The 19,152-nt window shown below is 42.6% G+C and overlaps 1 protein-coding gene across 4 annotated transcripts in view; it reads right to left on the minus strand.

Annotated features, from left to right (window-relative positions):
• Positions 1–19,152, minus strand: part of NEDD4 (NEDD4 E3 ubiquitin protein ligase) — a 247,024-nt gene that overhangs the window by 221,667 nt on the left and 6,205 nt on the right. For 3 of the 4 annotated variants that reach the window (XM_056572380.1, XM_056572378.1, XM_056572377.1), the window contains exon 1: positions 7,768–7,836. The exons of the other annotated variant lie outside the window; for it this stretch is intronic. In XM_056572380.1, the coding sequence (XP_056428355.1) occupies positions 7,768–7,833 (66 nt within the window). In that variant the 5' untranslated portion in view covers positions 7,834–7,836. Of the gene's footprint in view, positions 1–7,767; positions 7,837–19,152 lie in introns of those variants that run through there. 4 annotated transcript variants of the gene reach the window in all.

Here is a 19,152-nt window from a genome sequence, read left to right on the forward strand (position 1 = left end):
TCAGTCACAAGTCAGTCAGTGTCATCATTTGTCAAGTCAACATGGCCGGCATTAAATTGACCTCATCTACTACATGTCCCAGCAAGGCCTTATGGTCTCCGAGTCACTGGTCACCTCTGTGGGCCTGGCTGAACTGTATAGACTTTTCCACCTGTCTAATCTCAGTAAAGCTACAGTTATCCGTAACTTGGCATCGGAGTCATTATTGCGCCGTGCCTAGTTCAGGATCCAGCGGTGTACCTTCTAGTGGTAGTGAGTATAAAACACGCCCTGGCGTCACAAATACAAGGGGTTAATGCCATCTACCCCTAGGGTAATTCCATCTTTCCTTTTTATCACACCCCATTCACTAGAAGCTCACTGAGAGATCACATTTTATGTCACTCATACAAGCCTGTTGAGGGGGTGGTTGGGCAAGAAGGTAGATCGGGGGAGGAGGGAATGATTGGACGGAGCCAGAAAAATACTTCAAAAACCATACAAAAAAAATCTTGTCTGTTACACTAGGTTCCCACTGGAGAATTTTCAAGCCGAATTCCACTTGGAAATTCCAATGCTGTATAAGCCCATTGCTGTCAATGGGATTTTGTTGTACAATCCACATGGCGGAATTTCAGTGGCAGAGTTTCCAATGCTGAAATTCCACTGCCCAAAAAATTGAACAGTCATTCTTTCAGTGTAATACATTATCCTCTACAGAGACAGCAATGTCCGCACAGTCCTCGCGCCTACTTATTCGACATCAGCCAGTTTTTGCCTTCTCCTAGTGCATTGGCATTGCTCCACAATATCCTCACGGCTGCCGCTGTTACGGAGGGTGTGCAGCGTTTTGGAGCCACCAAAGAAGCTAGTCACCACAACTACCCTGGGGCAACTAAAAATTAAAGATGAAGCTTGCATAGGAATAAAAAAAAAAAAAAACTATGAAAATAAGTAATGGCCAGAAATAGTGGTGCTCCTTATGTTACCTAGAAAAACATGTATGCCTTAAAGAGATGTAAAAAAAAAATATATATAATAATAATAATAATAATATTTAGTAGCCAAGGGTGCCCTGACTTAAACACTTTACTCCATCCCCTGTTCCTTAGATATTAGGGGTTTTACTATTTGGTTTGGGGTTTTACCTTTTCTCCGAATAGTCACATGGGTGGGACGATAACGATTAAAATAATACCCCTGTTGGGCGTGGTCTGGCGGTTGAGATGAGCGGTCGCACACTGCGAGTGCTCCCGCTTAGAACCTGCAGTTTACTCATCCTGCTGTGAATCCTGGAGTCCCTGACCCCACTAACTCGATTGAGGACCCGTAATATGGCCCCTAAACTGGACCCCACGAAATCTTAGGACCGATCGGCCGGAGAAAAGCTCCGGGACTATGCCCGTGCAGATAAACAAGATGGCGCTGCCCAGGCCGGGGCGCGTGGTCTGCCGGCGGCTGCGGAGGGACGGGATGCCTCACTGCAGGACGAGGACGTTTTGTCGGGTTTTTTTGTCGCATCTTTGTCTGCGCCATGTCGCAGACATCGTGCGCCAGTCTGCGACATGATGCAACATTTTTTCCCGACGGACCCGATGTGGATTCTCCCAAACCCGAAAAAGGGGCGTAACCCGACATTTCTGAGCTTTCCCACGTATTTATAAAGGTTTCCAAACCGAATTTGTTGAATTGTTGTGGATTTTTTCCCGACAACTCGGGGAAAAAAGCAGTCGAGTAAGAAAGCAAGATAGACTTACAACCCGATTTTCTATGTAAATGAGGGCCCTTGTATCACCTTAGATCACATCAATGTAAGTGTTTGTTTAAAGTCAGTCATGTTTAATGCATCCACAACCACATTTATCTGGTGTCAGGATGCCATTGTGGTACTTGTGACCGTTTGCAGGCATCCTCCACTGTATGCAATTTTTGCTGGGGATCGCCCTTAGCAACAGTTTACAAGTGCAGGACCCCCACCCCAGCAAAGGTGCACAACTGCACTTGGGGTTGAGTTTTCCTGCTATAACCATGTTCATGCAAATATAAGCTGCTATGTCTTTGCTTAAGGCTTATACTAATGCACCCTTTTATCTTGCTGGGTAGCATTAGGGTTTCACCTGTGAGGCCTGCTATAAATGAACCAACCAGGGTGGGGCTTGTAGCTTGTCTACTCCCTCTTATTGTATGTGTGCTTAGATTCACACTGGAGGTCACTGAGGAGCAATCTGCAAGTCGGGCCTATGGCTGCCGTAATTTGGTTCCTGGTTTTATTTATCTGGCCAGGTAGGTTAGTTGATAGGACCCGCACCATTTGAGAAACCTTGGCGTGGTGTGCGGGCTCAAGTGTGTCCTTCATATTAGGATATACTGGCTAATGTCTCAATTTTACATCAGTTTTGAGGGTTAGCTAATGTCATTGTTTACATTAACCACAGTTGTGAAACCACATTGTGATCCATAGGTGCAGGTCCTCCCCTCCAACGTAGGTGCACAACTGCACTTGGAGTTGAGCACCTTGTATCACCTTAGATCACATCAACATAAGTGTTCCTTTTCTTCTAACACAAACCTCTCAATAGCCAGGCTGCCAGTTGGAGATTTTCTAGCTTCTTGTGAAATAGATGGCCCTGGGACAACAGATCATCCCTCTGAGGAAGAAGAATGGGTTCTGCTATGGCAAGATTTTTCAGAAGACTGAAGCAGCTTCTTATTGGCCACAACGGAGCTATGAAGATGAATTTTCCTCTTCCTATTCTCATCTTCTAGAGAGCTCTCATGATCAGAGGAATTGGTGGAAACGCATAAGCTAGGTTGAAGGACCATGTCTGTTGTAGAGCATTTCTGGGCTCTCTCTGGGGTTGAGAGAGAAGAAACATTGTACTTTCCGATTTTTTCTGGACGCAAAAAGGTCCATCTCCGGAAGACCCCAAGATTGAGTCAGGGAGAGAAAGACTTGAGTATTCAGGGACCATTCTCCTGGATCTAGTGGCTCAGAAAATCGGCTGAAGGATTGTCCACTCCCTTTAGGTGTACTGCAGAAAGGGATGAGACATTTTGTTCTGCCCAAAGAAAAATCTTGTCTGCTAGAATTTTTAGGGGTGTATGTCTTGTTCTCCCCTGCTAATTGATGAAGGCCACTGCTGTAGTGTTGTCTGAGTAGATCTTTACGTGAAGGCCTCTCACTAGATCCTTTGAAGCTCTTAAAGCTTTGAATATCGCTTTTAGGTCTCGATAATTCGAGGAATATGTTTGGATTTCTTGGGACCATGAACCCTGTAGATGAAGATCTTCCACTATCGCTCCCCAGCCCCAAAGACTGGCGTCTGTAGTTATGGAGATGGATGGAAGAAGAATCCATGGCATCCCAACTTGAAGATATTCGTTCTTTAGCCAACACTTTAGTGATTTCTTTACAGCAAGGGGAATTATCTTTTTCTCTAGTGATAACTGAGAGGGATCCCAGGTCTTCAGAATCTGGGACTGAGGAACCCTGGAATGACTCTGGCACCAGGGTACTGCTGGTATACATGAAGTCATAGACCCCAGTAGTGACATTGCTTCCCTTAGAGTGACAGATTTGCTTCTCATCACCTTTTTTAATTTCTCCTGAATGGAAGACGTAAATGTACGTCCTGGAGCATTAAGTACCACACACCAGGACGTACATTTACGTCCTGTGTCGTTAAGGGTTAAAGTTTCCATTTTGAATTTTTTGTAAGTAATACATCTGTTTAAACCCATCAAATGTATAATGGTTATGAAGGAACAGTTGGGCTTTGGGACTAGGAATAAATTGGAATAATGACCTAGGCCTTGTTCTTGTTGAAGAACTAGCCCTAAGGGATAACAGATCTTTTATACCTGAGCTGAGCCTCATTTTTGCATTTTCTGATCCTAGATCTCTTTGAGGAGGAGGGAAGCCAAACTTGATTTTGAAGCCGAACTCCGGAGAGCTCAGAATAAATAGATTTTTTGATATGTTCACCCACCGGCGACAAAATCGAGTGAGTCTTCCCCCCCCCCCCCCCACCTGAAGACCGTCATTGTTTTTTTTAACAGAAATGTTTGAGGAAGGGTTGAACAAAAATTCTCTACCCTTGTCTCCCTTTGGGTAACTCCATCTACCTGTTTTCCCCTTTCCTTTATACTGCTTGTTTTTGGGAAAGGAACGAAAATTACTCTTTTGTTTGGTAGATTTTTCTTCAGGAAGGACCTTTTTCCTATCCACGGCTTGCTCTAGAATTTTATCTAACACTGGACCAAACTTAGAGTTACCTTGGAAATGAATACCGCAAAGTTTACTTTTAGAGTCCCCTTGCCAATTTTTAAGCCATAAGGCTCGCCTGACTGAATTGATCAGAACAGCCGATCTGGAGGACATTCTGAGCGATTTAGTCAAGGCATCTACTAAGAAAGCCGTAGCTAATTTTAACATAGGAACAGATTCTAATATTTCTTCTCTAGCAGTCTTACTGAAAAGATGGTTTTCTAGTTGTTTCAGCCAGATAAACAAGGATCTTGCTACGGTAGTAGCTGCAATATTGGGATTAATCTGAGCAGAGGAAGCATCCCACAATTTTTTTTAACAACCCATCCATCTTACGGTCTAAAGGATCTTTTAGCTGAGCGCTTTCCTCAAAAGGTAAGGATGTTTTCTTTACCACCTTAGACACCTGATCAACTTTTGGAATTTCGTTCCACAGTTTCGTATCTTCTTCATAAAACAGAAATCTAGAACGAAATTCCTTGGAAAGCACCTTTTCTCTGGTTCTTTCCATTCTTCCAAGATTAGATCCCTGATGTTGTCATGGACAGTTAACACCTGTTGTCTTTTAGGTTTTAAACCCGCAAACATGCGGTCTTGGATAGAGGTAGGTTCCTCAGTTTCAGGAATGTTCATTCCTTATATGCCCAGGATTTTGGAATTTGGCGCCCGCCTCCTCCTCAGTGTTTTCCGGTGGGCACCGCCATCTTGGAGGCGGGACTTCCGGGCTCCAGCCAATCCTGGGTGACGCACACGTACGCGTGCCGCGTCATACACACACGCGACATCACAGAATGCGCGCGACCCCGCCGGAACCCGGAAGCAGCCAGGGGAGCCAAAGTTTTCACTTTCGTTTTTAGCCGCACAGCTCAGCTTTGAGCGCACGGCTAAAGGGTTAATAGCGCGCGGCACCGCGATCAGTGCCGCGCGCTATTAGAGGCGGGTCCCGGCTTCACTATGACGCCGGGCCCGACACGATATGATGCGGGGTTACCGTGTAACCCCGCGTTATATCACGGGAGCGGCACTAGGGGCGTTAGTTTACGTCCTTGGTCCTTAACAGGTTAAAATATAAAAAAAAAATTCTTTTTTTGACATTTCATGATGTTTTGCGTTGTAAAAAAAAAAAGAACTACAAATGATATCGGCTTACTTTTACTATGTACATGAAGGACAACTTGTGATAAAAAAAAACAAAGTCAGAATTATCGTGATTGGCAAAACGTTACCAGTTATTCTCTAATAAAGTCAGACATACCCGATTTGAAAGAACAGGCCTGGTCTTTTAGGGGCTAACAGGTTTACTTGTATTGCTCCTTAAAGGTGTTAACATTATATTTTGCTAGTTCGGACATTTACACACGCGGCGATACCAAATAGGTTTATTACATTTGTTTAATGCTTTTTGGGGTAAAATAGGAACAAAGGGCCATTAAAATTTTATTAGGGGGAGGGGCTTTTTCAAATTATATATATTTTTTTAACTTTTTTATGTCCCCATTAGATTGCTAATACTGTTTAGTGCTATGCACATGCATTTCGCTATAGAGTATTATCGGCAATCTACTTCCAGCAGACAAGCTAAGAAGACACCAGGAGAGCCGCAGAGGCAGGTGAACGTCCGTCTGTCATCTTGGATGATCGAATCTGTGCAGTCGTGTCACAGGCCATCAGATCATTCATTAGACCGCTGGTATTGCCCGGATCTGTATTGATCACGGCATCTGAGGGGTTAATGGTGGACATCAGCACGATCACTGGTATCCATCATTACCGGTGGGTCCCTGGTTGCTGATATCGGCCGGGACCTGCCGTGTATGAAGGGAGCACCCCTGCGGTGCTCACTTTATGTACAGGATGTAAATGTATGTCCTGGTGCATTAGGACCAGGACGTACATTTATGTTCTGTGTCGCTAAGGGGTTGTGTTTAGGTTATTGATGTCTTTTCAATAACGGCCTTGGGTATATTGCTTTCCAAAAAGTAAATAACTGCCGGTTAGCTCAGGGGCTGTTCGGGATCGCAGATGCAAAATCGCGGCGTCCCAAACAGCTATAGGACACGAGGAGGGTCTCCTACCTGCCTCCTGGTGTCCGATCGCAAAATGACTGCTCAGTGCCTGAGATCCAGGCATGAGCAGTCAAGCGGCAGAATCATTGATCACTGGTTTCCTATGAGAAACCAGTGATCAATGTAAAAGATAAGTGTGTGCAGTGTTATAGGTCCCCATGGGAGCTATAACACTGCAAAAAAAAAAAAAAAGTGAAAAAAAAAAGTGAAAAAAAAAAAGTGAATAAAGATCATTTAACACCTACCCTAATAAAAGTTTGAATCACCCCCCTTTTCCCATAAAAAAAAAAAAAAAAAAAGTGTAAATAAAAATAAACATATGTGGTATCGCCGCTGGAAATGTCCGAATTATAAAAATATCGTTAATTAAACCGCACGGTTAATGGCGTACGCGCAAAAAAATTCCAAAGTCCAAAATTGTGTATTTTTGGTCACTTTTTATATCATGAAAAAAATGAATAAAAAGCGATAAACAAGTCCGATCAATACAAAAAGGGTACCACTAAAACCTTCAGATCACGGCGCAAAAAATAAGCCCTCATACTGCCCCATATGCGGAAAAATAAAAAAGTTATAGGGGTCAGAAGATGACAATTTTAAACGTATAAATTTTCCTGCATGTAGTTATGATTGTTTTCAGAAGTATAGACCTACAGAATAAAGGGAATGTGTCATTTTTACCGAAAAATGTACTGCGTAGAAACAGAAGCCCCCAAAAGTTACAAAATGGCGTTTTGTTTTTTTTTTTCAATTTTGTCTCACGGTGATTTTTTTTTTCCCATTTCGCTGTAGATTTTTGGGTAAAATGACTGATATCATTACAAAATAGAATTAGTGGCGCAAAAAATAAGCCATCATATGGATTTTTAGGTGCCAAATTGAAAGAGTTATGTAAGGAGGAAAAAATGAAAGTGCAAAAACTGAAAAACCCCTGGTCCTTAAGGGGTTAAGCAATTAAACTTTACTCACAGACATTTACTTCTTAGGCTAGATTTCTACTTTTTTTTTTTTAAAGCATGAAAAAAAAGCCATAAAAACTACCACAGCTTTTTCCTGCATTTTGTCAGTATTCCTGGTGTGTGGAAACAGCCAATTTTGTACTCCGTGGCAGTTTTCTCACTGTCTTCAGGTACCACTCTGGGGGTCGGATGCTGAGCGCCCGGTGCACAGAGTAAGGAGATGAGGAGTGATGTACAGCATCACTACTCACCTCTCCCGGCCGTATAGTATACAGGGGGGCATAGTGTACCCGTGTATACTATACAGGAGCCGGGAATCTTGGGGGAGATTTATCAAAACCTGTGCTGAGAAAAAGTTGACCAGTTGCCCATAGCAACCAATTAGATTGCATCCTATTTTTCAGAGGCCTTTTCAAAAATGAAAAAAAGCGATCTGACTGGTTGCTGTGGGCAACTGGTTGACTTTTTCTCTGCACAAATTTGTCACTATACTTACAGGACTCCCTGCTCCTATAGCCACTATAGAAAAGACCTCCCTCGCTCCTGTCCCGGACAGGTCCATGCAGCTCTGTCCCTAGTGATGATGTCATTAGGGGCGGGGCTACACACGGGAGCCAGGGTGGTAAGCCTGAGGCTCTGTTCACATTGTACATTTTGTATAATGTGAAAAGACCCTTCTGGCAGTGTCCTCCCAGAGAGGGAGACTCCAGCTGTTGCTAAACTACAACTCCCAGCAAGTCTGGATAGCTAAAGGCTGTCTGGGCATGCTGGGAATTTTAGTTTTGGAACAATTGGAGGCTCCCTGTTTGGGAAGACATTGCATTAAAGGCATTCTCCTCAATGGAAAGCGCCAAAATGTACTAACCCCTTTTTTGTGGGTTTTTTTTCTTTTCATTTCAGATCAGTGTATGCAGAGGATTATGGCCGATTGGGTGAACTATGACAATGAACTGCATTTTTTTCTTTTAATAAAATGGCTATGGCTGTGGGGGGAGTGTTTTTTTTAAATAAAATCATTTTTCCTTCCAGCTAATGCTAACCCCCAAATATTACCCCAGTACCCACTGCCACAGGGGTGTCGGGAAGAGCCGGTACCAACAGGCCTAGGTGGTAACAGGCTGGCGTTATTTAGGCTGGGGAGGGCTTGTAACAATGGTCCTCGTCTACCCTGGTAACGTCAGGCTGTTGCTGCTTGGTTGGTATCTGGCTGAGAATTAAATATAGGGAACCCATATTTTTATTTTCCGCTAGATACCAACCACCCTGGCTCCCATCTGTAACGCCACCCCTAATTGTCATAATTAGGGGCAGAGCTACACAGACCTGGTTGGGACAGGAGCGAGGGAGGTAAGTGAACCTCGTCTTCTGTATACATCATGTACAACTATATAGTGATATCTGTATATATTGTATATCACACAAACGGTTAAACTACACCGTCCAGCAGTATAAGTTAACCCTTTTCTTGCTGGCCTGGCGCATAGCGCTCAGCAGAGGGTTAAGTGAACCAGCAATATGTATACTGTATACAAATTGCAGGTTCACTTTAAATTCTTGCTGGGCAGTAGGTATACGACGTATATCTACTGCTCCACATCAGCTGTGCTCTCGGCTCTGTAACAGAGTCCCGATCTATGCAGGGACATTTTCTAGCACAGCCAGATCGCAGCAAAACGCCTGGGGGGTGTCAGGGGAAAAAATGCCGAACCCAAAAACACAAAGTGAGTTTTTTCCCACAAAAAAGATGCCATGCGGCCATTTTGGCATTTTTTGGGACAAAATGCCCAAAAAATAATAAGTATGGAAACCAAGCCTTACAGAGGTCTGTAAGGAAAAGAATCCATGTTTTCCCATTTCGTCCTTGCCCTGCCATGCTTTGCTGAAACAGTTGAGGCTTTTATTTATTTGTTTTTTGGTATTCTGCACTTCATCTTCTGACATCCACTTGATTTTAGCAATTCAGTGGTTTGGTTAAATAATTTAAAGTGGTTTTCCCTTGTTATTATCCACAGGACAGGGTATAACAAACAGATCAGTGAAATACTGCTGGGACTTTCTCCGATCCTGAGAATGGGGACACATTTTAGACAAATATTTTTTCTTTCCTGTATTTTTTTATGCTGTTTACCATGCACCGTCATTTATCAGTATTCATCAGTACCATTTTGAGGTAGATGGGAATTTTTGATTGTTTTTTATTGCATTATTTCTAGGATGTGACTTGACTAAAAAAACGCAAATCAGGCATTAATTGTTCCCCCCCACACCCCCCATCTATGCCATTCACCCTGGAGAGATCAATAACATTTTATTTTAATAGTTCAGACAATTGCCACATTCTCACATCAGAGCTCAGTCTGCAGCTAGAAACACTGCTGTCCCTAGATATGCAGAGTGTAGCGTCTGCAGTTGGGTGAACTGGCAGTGCCACTTGGGCAACCACTATCTGAGCAGGACACCACTGTAATCAGTGATTGGCTGACTGGCATCACATCTATATCTCCAGCCAGCTCCAGGAAGTAGACTGGCAGCAGAGACAGAGTGCCATGATACTGGAGACTGGGAGGTCACATTTTGGAGACTGCAGTGTCCGCGCGGTCCTAGCGCCGACTGATTTAGCCGGCGCTGGCCGCACTCTGAATCTCTGGGCGGAAATTTTCTGCCCCAAGATTCCGTAGTCTGATCCTAGCCTTATGGTTTTTAAGGCAGCCTGGACACCTTAGATAAAAAATAAAAAGAATAGCCAGACAAACCCTTTGATGCACTTCTTTCATTTTTCAGAGACCTCTTAATAAAAAAAAATTAAAAGCTAAATAAAAATACATAAAAGAAATAAAATAAAAGCTACCTGATTGATTGCTATGGAGAACTGCTCTTTTCCTCTAGACTGGTTTTGATAATTCTTCCCACAGTTTCTCAAGAAAGAGTCAAGAATCACAAATACCTTTGGGGACTTACTGGGCATTTATTTCAGCTCATACTGTATTTAGTAGCACCAGCTTTTGTTTAAAGGGAGGTTCAAATAAACAGGGACTCAAGGCAAGGGAGAAAAAAAAAAAGCTAAACACTATGTTCACAATGAGGCTTATTTATTAAAACTACTAACTAGTCAAGCCTTTAATGCAGAATTATTAGAATGTGCATTTACAATGGCTGGAGCCTGCAACCAAATGACCACTGGTTAGACTACGGTGTAACTTAGTGGTCACCGTGCTGATGGAAGTAGTAGATCCTTTTGCCACCAAAATGATTTAGGCACAAAGTGTGAGGAAGTAAATTTGCACGTAATCATGTACTTACTGTACTAAACACGGCATAACACTACGTTTCAGTTTCTATTTTTTCTTTAAAGGGGTACTCCGGTGAAAACCTTTTTTCTTTTTAATCAATTGGTGGCAGAAAGTTAAACATATTTGTAAATTACTTCTATTAAAAAATCTTAATCCTTCCTGTACATATTAGCTGCTGAATACTACAGAGGAAATTCTTTTCTTTTTGGAATGCTCTCTGATGACATCACGAGCACAGTTCTCTCTGCTGACATTATTATGATAATAATAACGCTTTATTTATTGTTGTCCTTAGTGGAATTTGAACCCAATTCCCCAGCACTGCAAGGCAGCAGTGCTAACCACTGAACCACCATGCTGCCCTTAGCATACATCTGCTATGCATGGTTGCTAAAATGGACAGAGATGTCAGCAGAGAGCACTGTGCTCGTGATGTCATCAGTGTTCCAAAAAGAAAGGAATTTCCTCTGTAGCATTCAGCAGCTAATAAGTACTGGAAGGATTAAGATTTTTTTAATAGAAGTAATTTACAGATATGTTTAACTTTCTGCCACCAGTTGATTTAAAAGAAAAAAAGGTTTTCACCGGAGTACCGGTTGCTTATGTGAAAGAAAATTATCAACAGGCTGAAACCAGTAGATAAGTAAGTCACACATAAGCAAAAAAATAGTAAGGAAAAAATTACTAAAAAAAAAAAAAGAATACATAAGCAAACATTGATAACTGTCCCTCAATATGAGCACGCCCCAGCACTTGTTCTAGAGTTTACTAGGAGAATCAGAGTACCACTGGCACTGTTTACACTATCCAAGGAATAGATAAACCCATGGCACTTGCCCCAACTCTGTAATAAAACCACCTTTATTTTCTACATGAACACATACTCAGGTGCTGGACTAGAAGCACACAGGTTCAGCAGGAGGCTGCTAGTCGCGTGCTGGCAACCGGGTATGTGTTAGTAAAGAAAAACAAAAGCGGTTTTATTACACAGTTGGGACGAGTGCCATGGCTATATCTATTCCTTAGCTGTCTATAGTGAAAATATCGCTACACAAAAGTAAGAATTACTGTAAAGACGAGCGCCATGGCTATATCTATTCCTTAGCTGTCTATAGTGAAAATATCGCTACACTAAAGTAAGAATTACTGTAAAGAGTGCACACCACAAAGTTAATATTCTATATTTATATAACAAATTTTATTAAGTTTCACATTGAGAATACAAGACAAAAAGGGCTAAAATCACTTAAAAAGCTCTGAATCGAGCAACCTCTACAACATGGGAGAGGGGCCATGAACCCCCTTCTCACCAAAGTCCCGTCCCTCTATAATTAGATACTATGGCTGCCAAGTAGTGGTGCCGACTGAAAAATGATGCACATACCCAACATTAGCCTCTACACCAACAATCAAATAAGCTAACACCAAATGATATAGAATAAGCAATGTGCAAAGGAACAAATAAATTCATATCACCAGTGCATAGCGACCACAGAACAAAGGAGCCGGAACGATGAGTGGCGGGACGGGACCCCTAAGCCCCACGCGTTCCGTCACCGTTTGTGACTTCCTCAGCGGTGACGGAACTCGTGGGGCTTAGGGGTCCCGTCCCGCCACTCATCATTCCGGCTCCTTTGTTCTGTGGTCGCTATGCACTGGTGATATGAATTTATTTGTTCCTTTGCACATTGCTTATTCTATATCATTTGGTGTTAGCTTATTTGATTGTTGGTGTAGAGGCTAATGTTGGGCATGTGCATCGTTTTTCAGTCAGCACCACTACTTGGCAGCCATAGTATCTAATTATAGAGGGACGGGACTTTGGTGAGAAGGGGGTTCATGGCCCCTCTCCCATGTTGTAGAGGTTGCTCGATTCAGAGCTTTTTAAGTGATTTTAGCCCTTTTTGTCTTGTATTCTCAATGTGATACTTAATAAAATTTGTTTATTATATATATATATATATATATATATATATATATATATATATATATATATATACACACACACACACATATACACTAACTTTGTGGTGTACACTCTTTACAGTAATTCTTACTTTTGTGTAGCAAGTTTTTTGCTTACTGAGCAGTAGCACCGTGTTTTGATTTGGTGAGCCCCCCTCTTTTTCTATAATTCTCTATAGTGAAAGTATCTGCATGTCGAGTACCACACTGTATAACCACACCAGTTAAAAGGGTTCTCCGGTGGAAAACTTTTATTTTTTTTATTTTTTATTAAATCAACTGGTGCCATAAAGTTAAACAGATTTGTAAATTACTTGTATTAAAAAATCTTTAACCTTCCAGTACATTTTAGCAGCTGGATGCTACAGAGAAAATTCTATACAGTAATTTTTGAATTTTGTTTTGTATTGTCCACAGTGCTCTCTGCTGACACCTGCTGCCCATATCAAGAACTGTCCAGAGCAGGAGAAAATCCCCATTGCAAACCTATGCTGCTCTGGACAGTTCCTGATACGGGCAGCAGGTGTCAGCACAGAGAACTGTGGACAAGACAAAAAAGAAATTAAAAAAGTATTGAATTTTCTCTGTAGCATACTGCTGCTAATAAGTACTGGAAGGGTAAAAATTTTTTAATAGAGGTGAATTACAACTCTGTTTAACTTTCCGGCACCAGTTGATTTAAAATAAAAAAGTTTTCCACTGGAGTACCCCTTTAACCCCTTAACGACGCAGGACGTATATTTACGTCCTGCGCCGGCTCCCGCGATATGAAGCGGGATCACGCCGCGATCCCGCATCATATCGCGTCGGTCCCGGCGTTCATCAACGGCCAGGACCCGCGGCTAATACCACACATCGACGATCGCGGCGATGTGCGGTATTAACCCTTTAGAAGCGGCGGTCAAAGCTGACCGCCGCTTCTAAAGTGAAAGTGACCCGGCTGCTCAGTCGGGCTGTTCGGGACCGCCACGGTGAAATCGCGGCATCCCGAACAGCTTACAGGACACCGGGAGGGCCCTTACCTGCCTCCTCGGTGTCCGATCGGCGAATTACTGCTCCGTGCCTGAGATCCAGGCAGGAGCAGTCAAGCGCCGATAACACTGATCACAGGCGTGTTAATACACGCCTGTGATCTGTGTAGAAGATCAGTGTATGCAGTGTTATAGGTCCTTATGGGACCTATAACACTGCAACAAAAAAGTAAAAAAAAAGTGTTAACAAAGGTCATTTAACCCCTTCCCTAATAAAAGTTTGAATCACCCCCCTTTTCCCATAAAAAAAATAAAAACAGTGTAAAAAAATATAAAAATAAACATATGTGGTATCGCCGCGTGCGTAAATGTCCTAACTATAAAAATATATCATTAATTAAACCGCACAGTCAATGGCGTACGCGCAAAAAAATTCCAAAGTCCAAAAAAGCGCATTTTTGGTCACTTTTTATACCATTAAAAAAATGAATAAAAAGTGATCAAAAAGTCCGATCAAAACAAAAATCATACCGATAAAAACTTCAGATCACAAAAATGAGTCCTCATATCGCCCTGTACGTGGAAAAATAAAAAAAGTTACAGGGGTCAGAAGATGACATTTTTAAACGTATAAATTTTCCTGCATGTAGTTAGGATTTTTTTCCAGAAGTGCGACAAAATCAAACCTATATAAGTAGGGTATCATTTTAACCGTATGGACCTACAGAATAATGATAAGGTGTCATTTTTACCGAAATATGCACTGCGTAGAAACGGAAGCCCCCAAAAGTTACAAAATGGCGTTTTTTCTTCGATTTTGTCGCACAATGATTTTTTTTTCTGTTTCGCCGTGCATTTTTGGGTAAAATGACTAATGTCACTGCAAAGTAGAATTGGCAACGCAAAAAATAAGCCATAATATGGATTTTTAGGTGGAAAATTGAAAGGGTTATGATTTTTAAAAGGTAAGGAGGAAAAAACGAAAGTGCAAAAACTGAAAAACCCTGAGTCCTTAAGGGGTTAAGTATCCACTGAGTGTATTGACAAGAAGCTGAGGCTGAAAACTTCCTTAGACATGTTCCTTTATTCTCACAAACATCAGCAAAGGCCACATCACCAAACGGAAGACGCCAGATATTGTGCAAGAAAGAGCTTGAATTTATTAGTTCCAAAAAGCAACATTTTGGCTAAGTGTTAGCCTGTAATAAAGGTTAATAGCTGAAACGTCGCTTTTGGGAACCAATAAATTCTAGCTCTTTTTTGCACAGTATTCAGAGTCTCTAGTTTGGTACTGTGACCTCTGCTGTTTATATGCACATTTGGATTGGCCATATGGACGACCATGTGCTGTCCTTCATATCTTCATTTTACTTTTTTCACAATTGCTTAGAACATATTTTAGGTGAGCTCTCAGCGTACATCTTAAGCCTATGCATAGGGCACCATTCACCCAACATAGGGAAAAAGGCTTGTCCATACCGAATCTAATCACCCTTGGGTCTAGGAGAATGTGGCATTCATCCAAACCATTTCCATCATGTTATTATAGTAGATGTACTGTTATTTTTGGAAGCGCACAGCAAGACCAGAGTATTTTACAAAAATAAGGCAGCCAGACCAGTAAATGTGTTACTCTCATTGTTGCAAAGCAAGGCACACAGTATTTGCCGACAGAAGTTCCTGCACAAATCCAAATCGGGCCTATGCAAGCCTATGGGAGGGGCGTGACATGCTCCGGGGATTGATTTAAACTGGGGTGCTGCATGCAAGATCACGGGGGTCCCCAGCGGCTGGACCCCAGCAATCAGGCATCTTATCCCCTATCCTTTGGATAGGGGATAAGATGTCTAAGAACTGGAGTACCCCTTTAAAGGACAACTGCAGTGAAATAAAACTTATCCCTGCGCTTTGCATCAACTAATACGCCTGTCAGTGAGCTCGATGGACATGCCCCCACCCCATTCAGCCCATAAAGGAGGCATGCCGGCCTCATAGTTTCATGGGAGAGCAGCGTTCGTGCATCCCCGTCTCTCCCATAGAAATACATGGAGGAGGCGTGTCCGCCACGGCATCATGCTGCAGCCAACACGCTTCCCGCACAGGAGAGCTGCGGCCCCATGCAGGAGAATGCAGGGTCCCAGTGTTTGGACCCCTGTGATCAGACACTTATCCCCTATCCTAAAAATGAAAGAAAATTGAAAAAAAATATATATATTTTTTTAAACAAAGGTGTTATCCACCATAAGGTGATTTTAGTACTTACCTGCCAGAACTGGGTATTTCCAGTTGGATTATGTTCTCTAGACAACACATCCCAGTTTCATGCTTGAAAGTTTGAAGTTACTTGTCCTGCCTCCCTTCCTCACATCAGCCACCCCACCCATTGAAACACAGTGGCCCTTAATTACTAAGAGTGTTGTGTAGGTTTCTTTGTGGGTTTCAATTCCCTACAATTTATTTTCCACGGTATTTACTAAGGTTTCCCCACATTTTCCACTTTCCCTACATTTTGCTATTTTTACACATGCTCTGATCTGTCTGGTTTTCCTCAGCTCAAATCCACCACATTTTATGTGGAAACCTTAATAAATATGTTGGGTTTTTGTGAAAATGTCGGGAACACGCCCCTTTTCGGAGACCATGCCCCCTTTACCGGTGGCCACACCCCTTTTTCGGGTTCTCTTAGCAAAATGGAGAGTTTGTCGGGGAGATTTCAATTTTGGCGCAAATTCTGGCACAAAATCTGGCGCAGACAGAATTTCTGGCACAATGCGATAGAATCTGGCACACATCCCGACAAAACATGTCGGATTTGCAATAGTAAATGAGGGCCAGTGTGTTCTAAGCAGGGGGCCTACAGCTGTTGCAAAATTGAAGCAGGACAGGCTTCCTCTGATCACCTGACTAGTGATGTCAGGTCTTGACACCCTGCAACCTGGGAAATCCCAAGTAATTGTGTATGCTGTTAAAAATAAATATTAGGGCGAAAATCAAATAAGAATTGTGAGTAATTCTAAGTTTCATCCATATATGATAAAATGGGAGACTTATTTAGGCAGATCACTTGATTTAAATCAGTGGCGTCCTATATGGGGGAATGCTTCACAGTCTTCGTCCTGTAATGCCCACAGAGAATGTCAATATAAACTGTTAATGCATTGGTACCAAACACCAGTTAAATTAAATAAGTTTTTCCCCAGTGGATCCCCCTTATGTTGGAGATGTGGTAATGACACAGGTACACTCACTCATGTATTCTGGGAATGTAGTAGACCGCCACTTTTGGCTGGAAGTTAAATCACTTCTAAAATTACTGACAGGGGTGGAGATGACTATCTCCCAAAACATACTTGCTTAACCTTCCCCCTGATAACTTCCCTAAAAACAAACTCAGAATGCTGCTATTGACCCTGACAGCTTCTAAATGCTTAATCGCACGATACTGGAAACATGCAGAGACCCAATCTTTACACCTACTTCGGGAAAGGTTACGTGTAATTAGGGGATTGGAATACCTTTCTGCCACCTTAGAAAATAGACTGCCTGCTTTCTATAAGACTTGGTCTCCGTGGGATACACTTGAGGCTGATCAGCTCCAACATTGGGCCCCATACCGGAGGGGCTGTGTGGGTGAGGGACACGAACTACTTGTCTCTTTGAACCTTTCCTAATTCTATATTCCTTTTTCTCTTCTGTTCTTCTTCTGTCTTCTCTCTTGTCTATCCTCTTATGACCTCTCATATTTTATGTTTTAATCTTCTTTGATCTCCTAACTTTGGTGATGCACTTATTTTCCTTCATTTCGACCTCAAGGAGACAATTTTGTGATATGATAAGGCTATTTATTCATAGTTATTATTCTTTAATTGTTAGCAAAAAAATCCATACAATTTTAGTAAGAGAGTAATCTACTTATCCTTCTAGCCTAACTTCTACTCTACTCTACGAAGTTGTTGTGAAGCTACATTTACTGGTGACCTTTGTTAACCATAGCTTTCTATGTTCTTGTATTTGTTCACATATTTTCTATTCCTGTAAAATATCTTGGAAAAATGAAAATAAACAGTTATTTAAAAAAAATAAAAAATAAAAAAATAAAAAATAATTGTGAGTAAACCGTCACATACAGGTACAGACACTATATTATGAACTACACTAACTTTACAGCCCCTGTAGCATAGTCAAATAAAAATAAATCCTGGAATACCCCTTTAACTACCGCCAATACCCGACAGTAGAGATGAGCGAAGTTACAGTAATTCGATTCATCACGAACTTCTCGGCTCGGCAGACTTTTAGCCTGCATAAATGAGTTCAGCTTTCAGGTGCTCTGGTGGGCTGGAGACTCTCTCCTGGGACTGTATCCACCTTTTCCAGCCCACCGGAGCACCTGAAAGCTGAACTCATTTATGCAGGCTAAAGTCTGCCGAGCCAAGAAGTTTGTGACGAATCGAATTACTGTAACTTCGCTGATCTCTACCCGACAGCTCTGGTTCAGCTCTTTCTAATCCTCTAGTCTTTTTCCTGCTTCCAAGATGAGCGCTTGATGCATAACCTGCCACACTCAATTACTTTCTGCTGTGGTCAGCGACAGGCTGAGCAGGTAGGAGGCAGGTCCAGCATCAAGCACTCATCCAGAAGCAGAAAGACGACATCATTTTGGGGGACTGAAAGGAACCAAAGTGAAGCTGAGCAGGACCAAGGGTAGGTAAGTATAATTTTTTGTTTATTTTTTTTCCCCCAACAATATATATTCTGGGATGCTTTTACTTATAAATTTGATTTAGAGATTGCTGGGAGATGTAGTTATGCAACAGCTGGAGGTATGCAACTACAACTCCCAGCATGCCGAGACAGCTGTTTGGCCATAATGGGATTTGCAGTTTTGCAACATCTGGAGGGCTACAGATTATAGACCACTGCACAGTGATCTCCAAACTGTGACCCTCCAGATGTTGCAAAACTACAAATCCCAGCATGTCCAGACAGCAAAGAGCTATTTGGGCATTCTAGGAGTTGTAGTTTTGCAAGATCTGAAGGGATACAGGTTAGAGACCACTGTATAATGGTCTCAGACTGTAGCCCTCCAGATGTTGCTAGGCAACTTACCGTCTTCCGTAGGATCCAGGGAGCCGTCCTCTTCTTCCGCACGACATCGCCGCCCGCCGATCACCGTCGCCCGCAGCCTCCGGAGGGGGTAAGTGGACCTTTGTGGGGGGGCAGGACGGGGAAAACTAAAGTTAACCCCCCCCCCCCCCCGACCCCAATCTGGTATTTGTCATCGCTTCTGGCGACCAATAGAAGGGATAGGAGGGGTGGCACCCCTGCCACCTCACTCCTATTCCTTCAGTGGGATCATAGGTGTCATGGACAACCACAATCCCCCTTACATTTCGGGTCACCATAGACGCGAAATCGGTGCAAATCGCAAGTGTGAATTCACAGGCGATTTGCGCAGATCGCCGACATGGGGGGGGTCTGATGCCCCTGGGCATTTGCATGGGGTGCCTGCTGATTGATATCAGCAGTCACCCCGATCCCGGGGACCGAAATTCCCACGGGTGTATGGATGCGCCCTTCGCCCTTAAGTACCAGGACGCAAGGGTGTATGCATATGCCCTTCGTCCCCAACAGGTTAAAGGAGTTGTCTGGTGA

This window comes from Hyla sarda, chromosome 4, assembly GCF_029499605.1.
Source record: "Hyla sarda isolate aHylSar1 chromosome 4, aHylSar1.hap1, whole genome shotgun sequence".
In the NCBI taxonomy this organism is placed as follows: Eukaryota; Metazoa; Chordata; class Amphibia; order Anura; family Hylidae; genus Hyla; species Hyla sarda.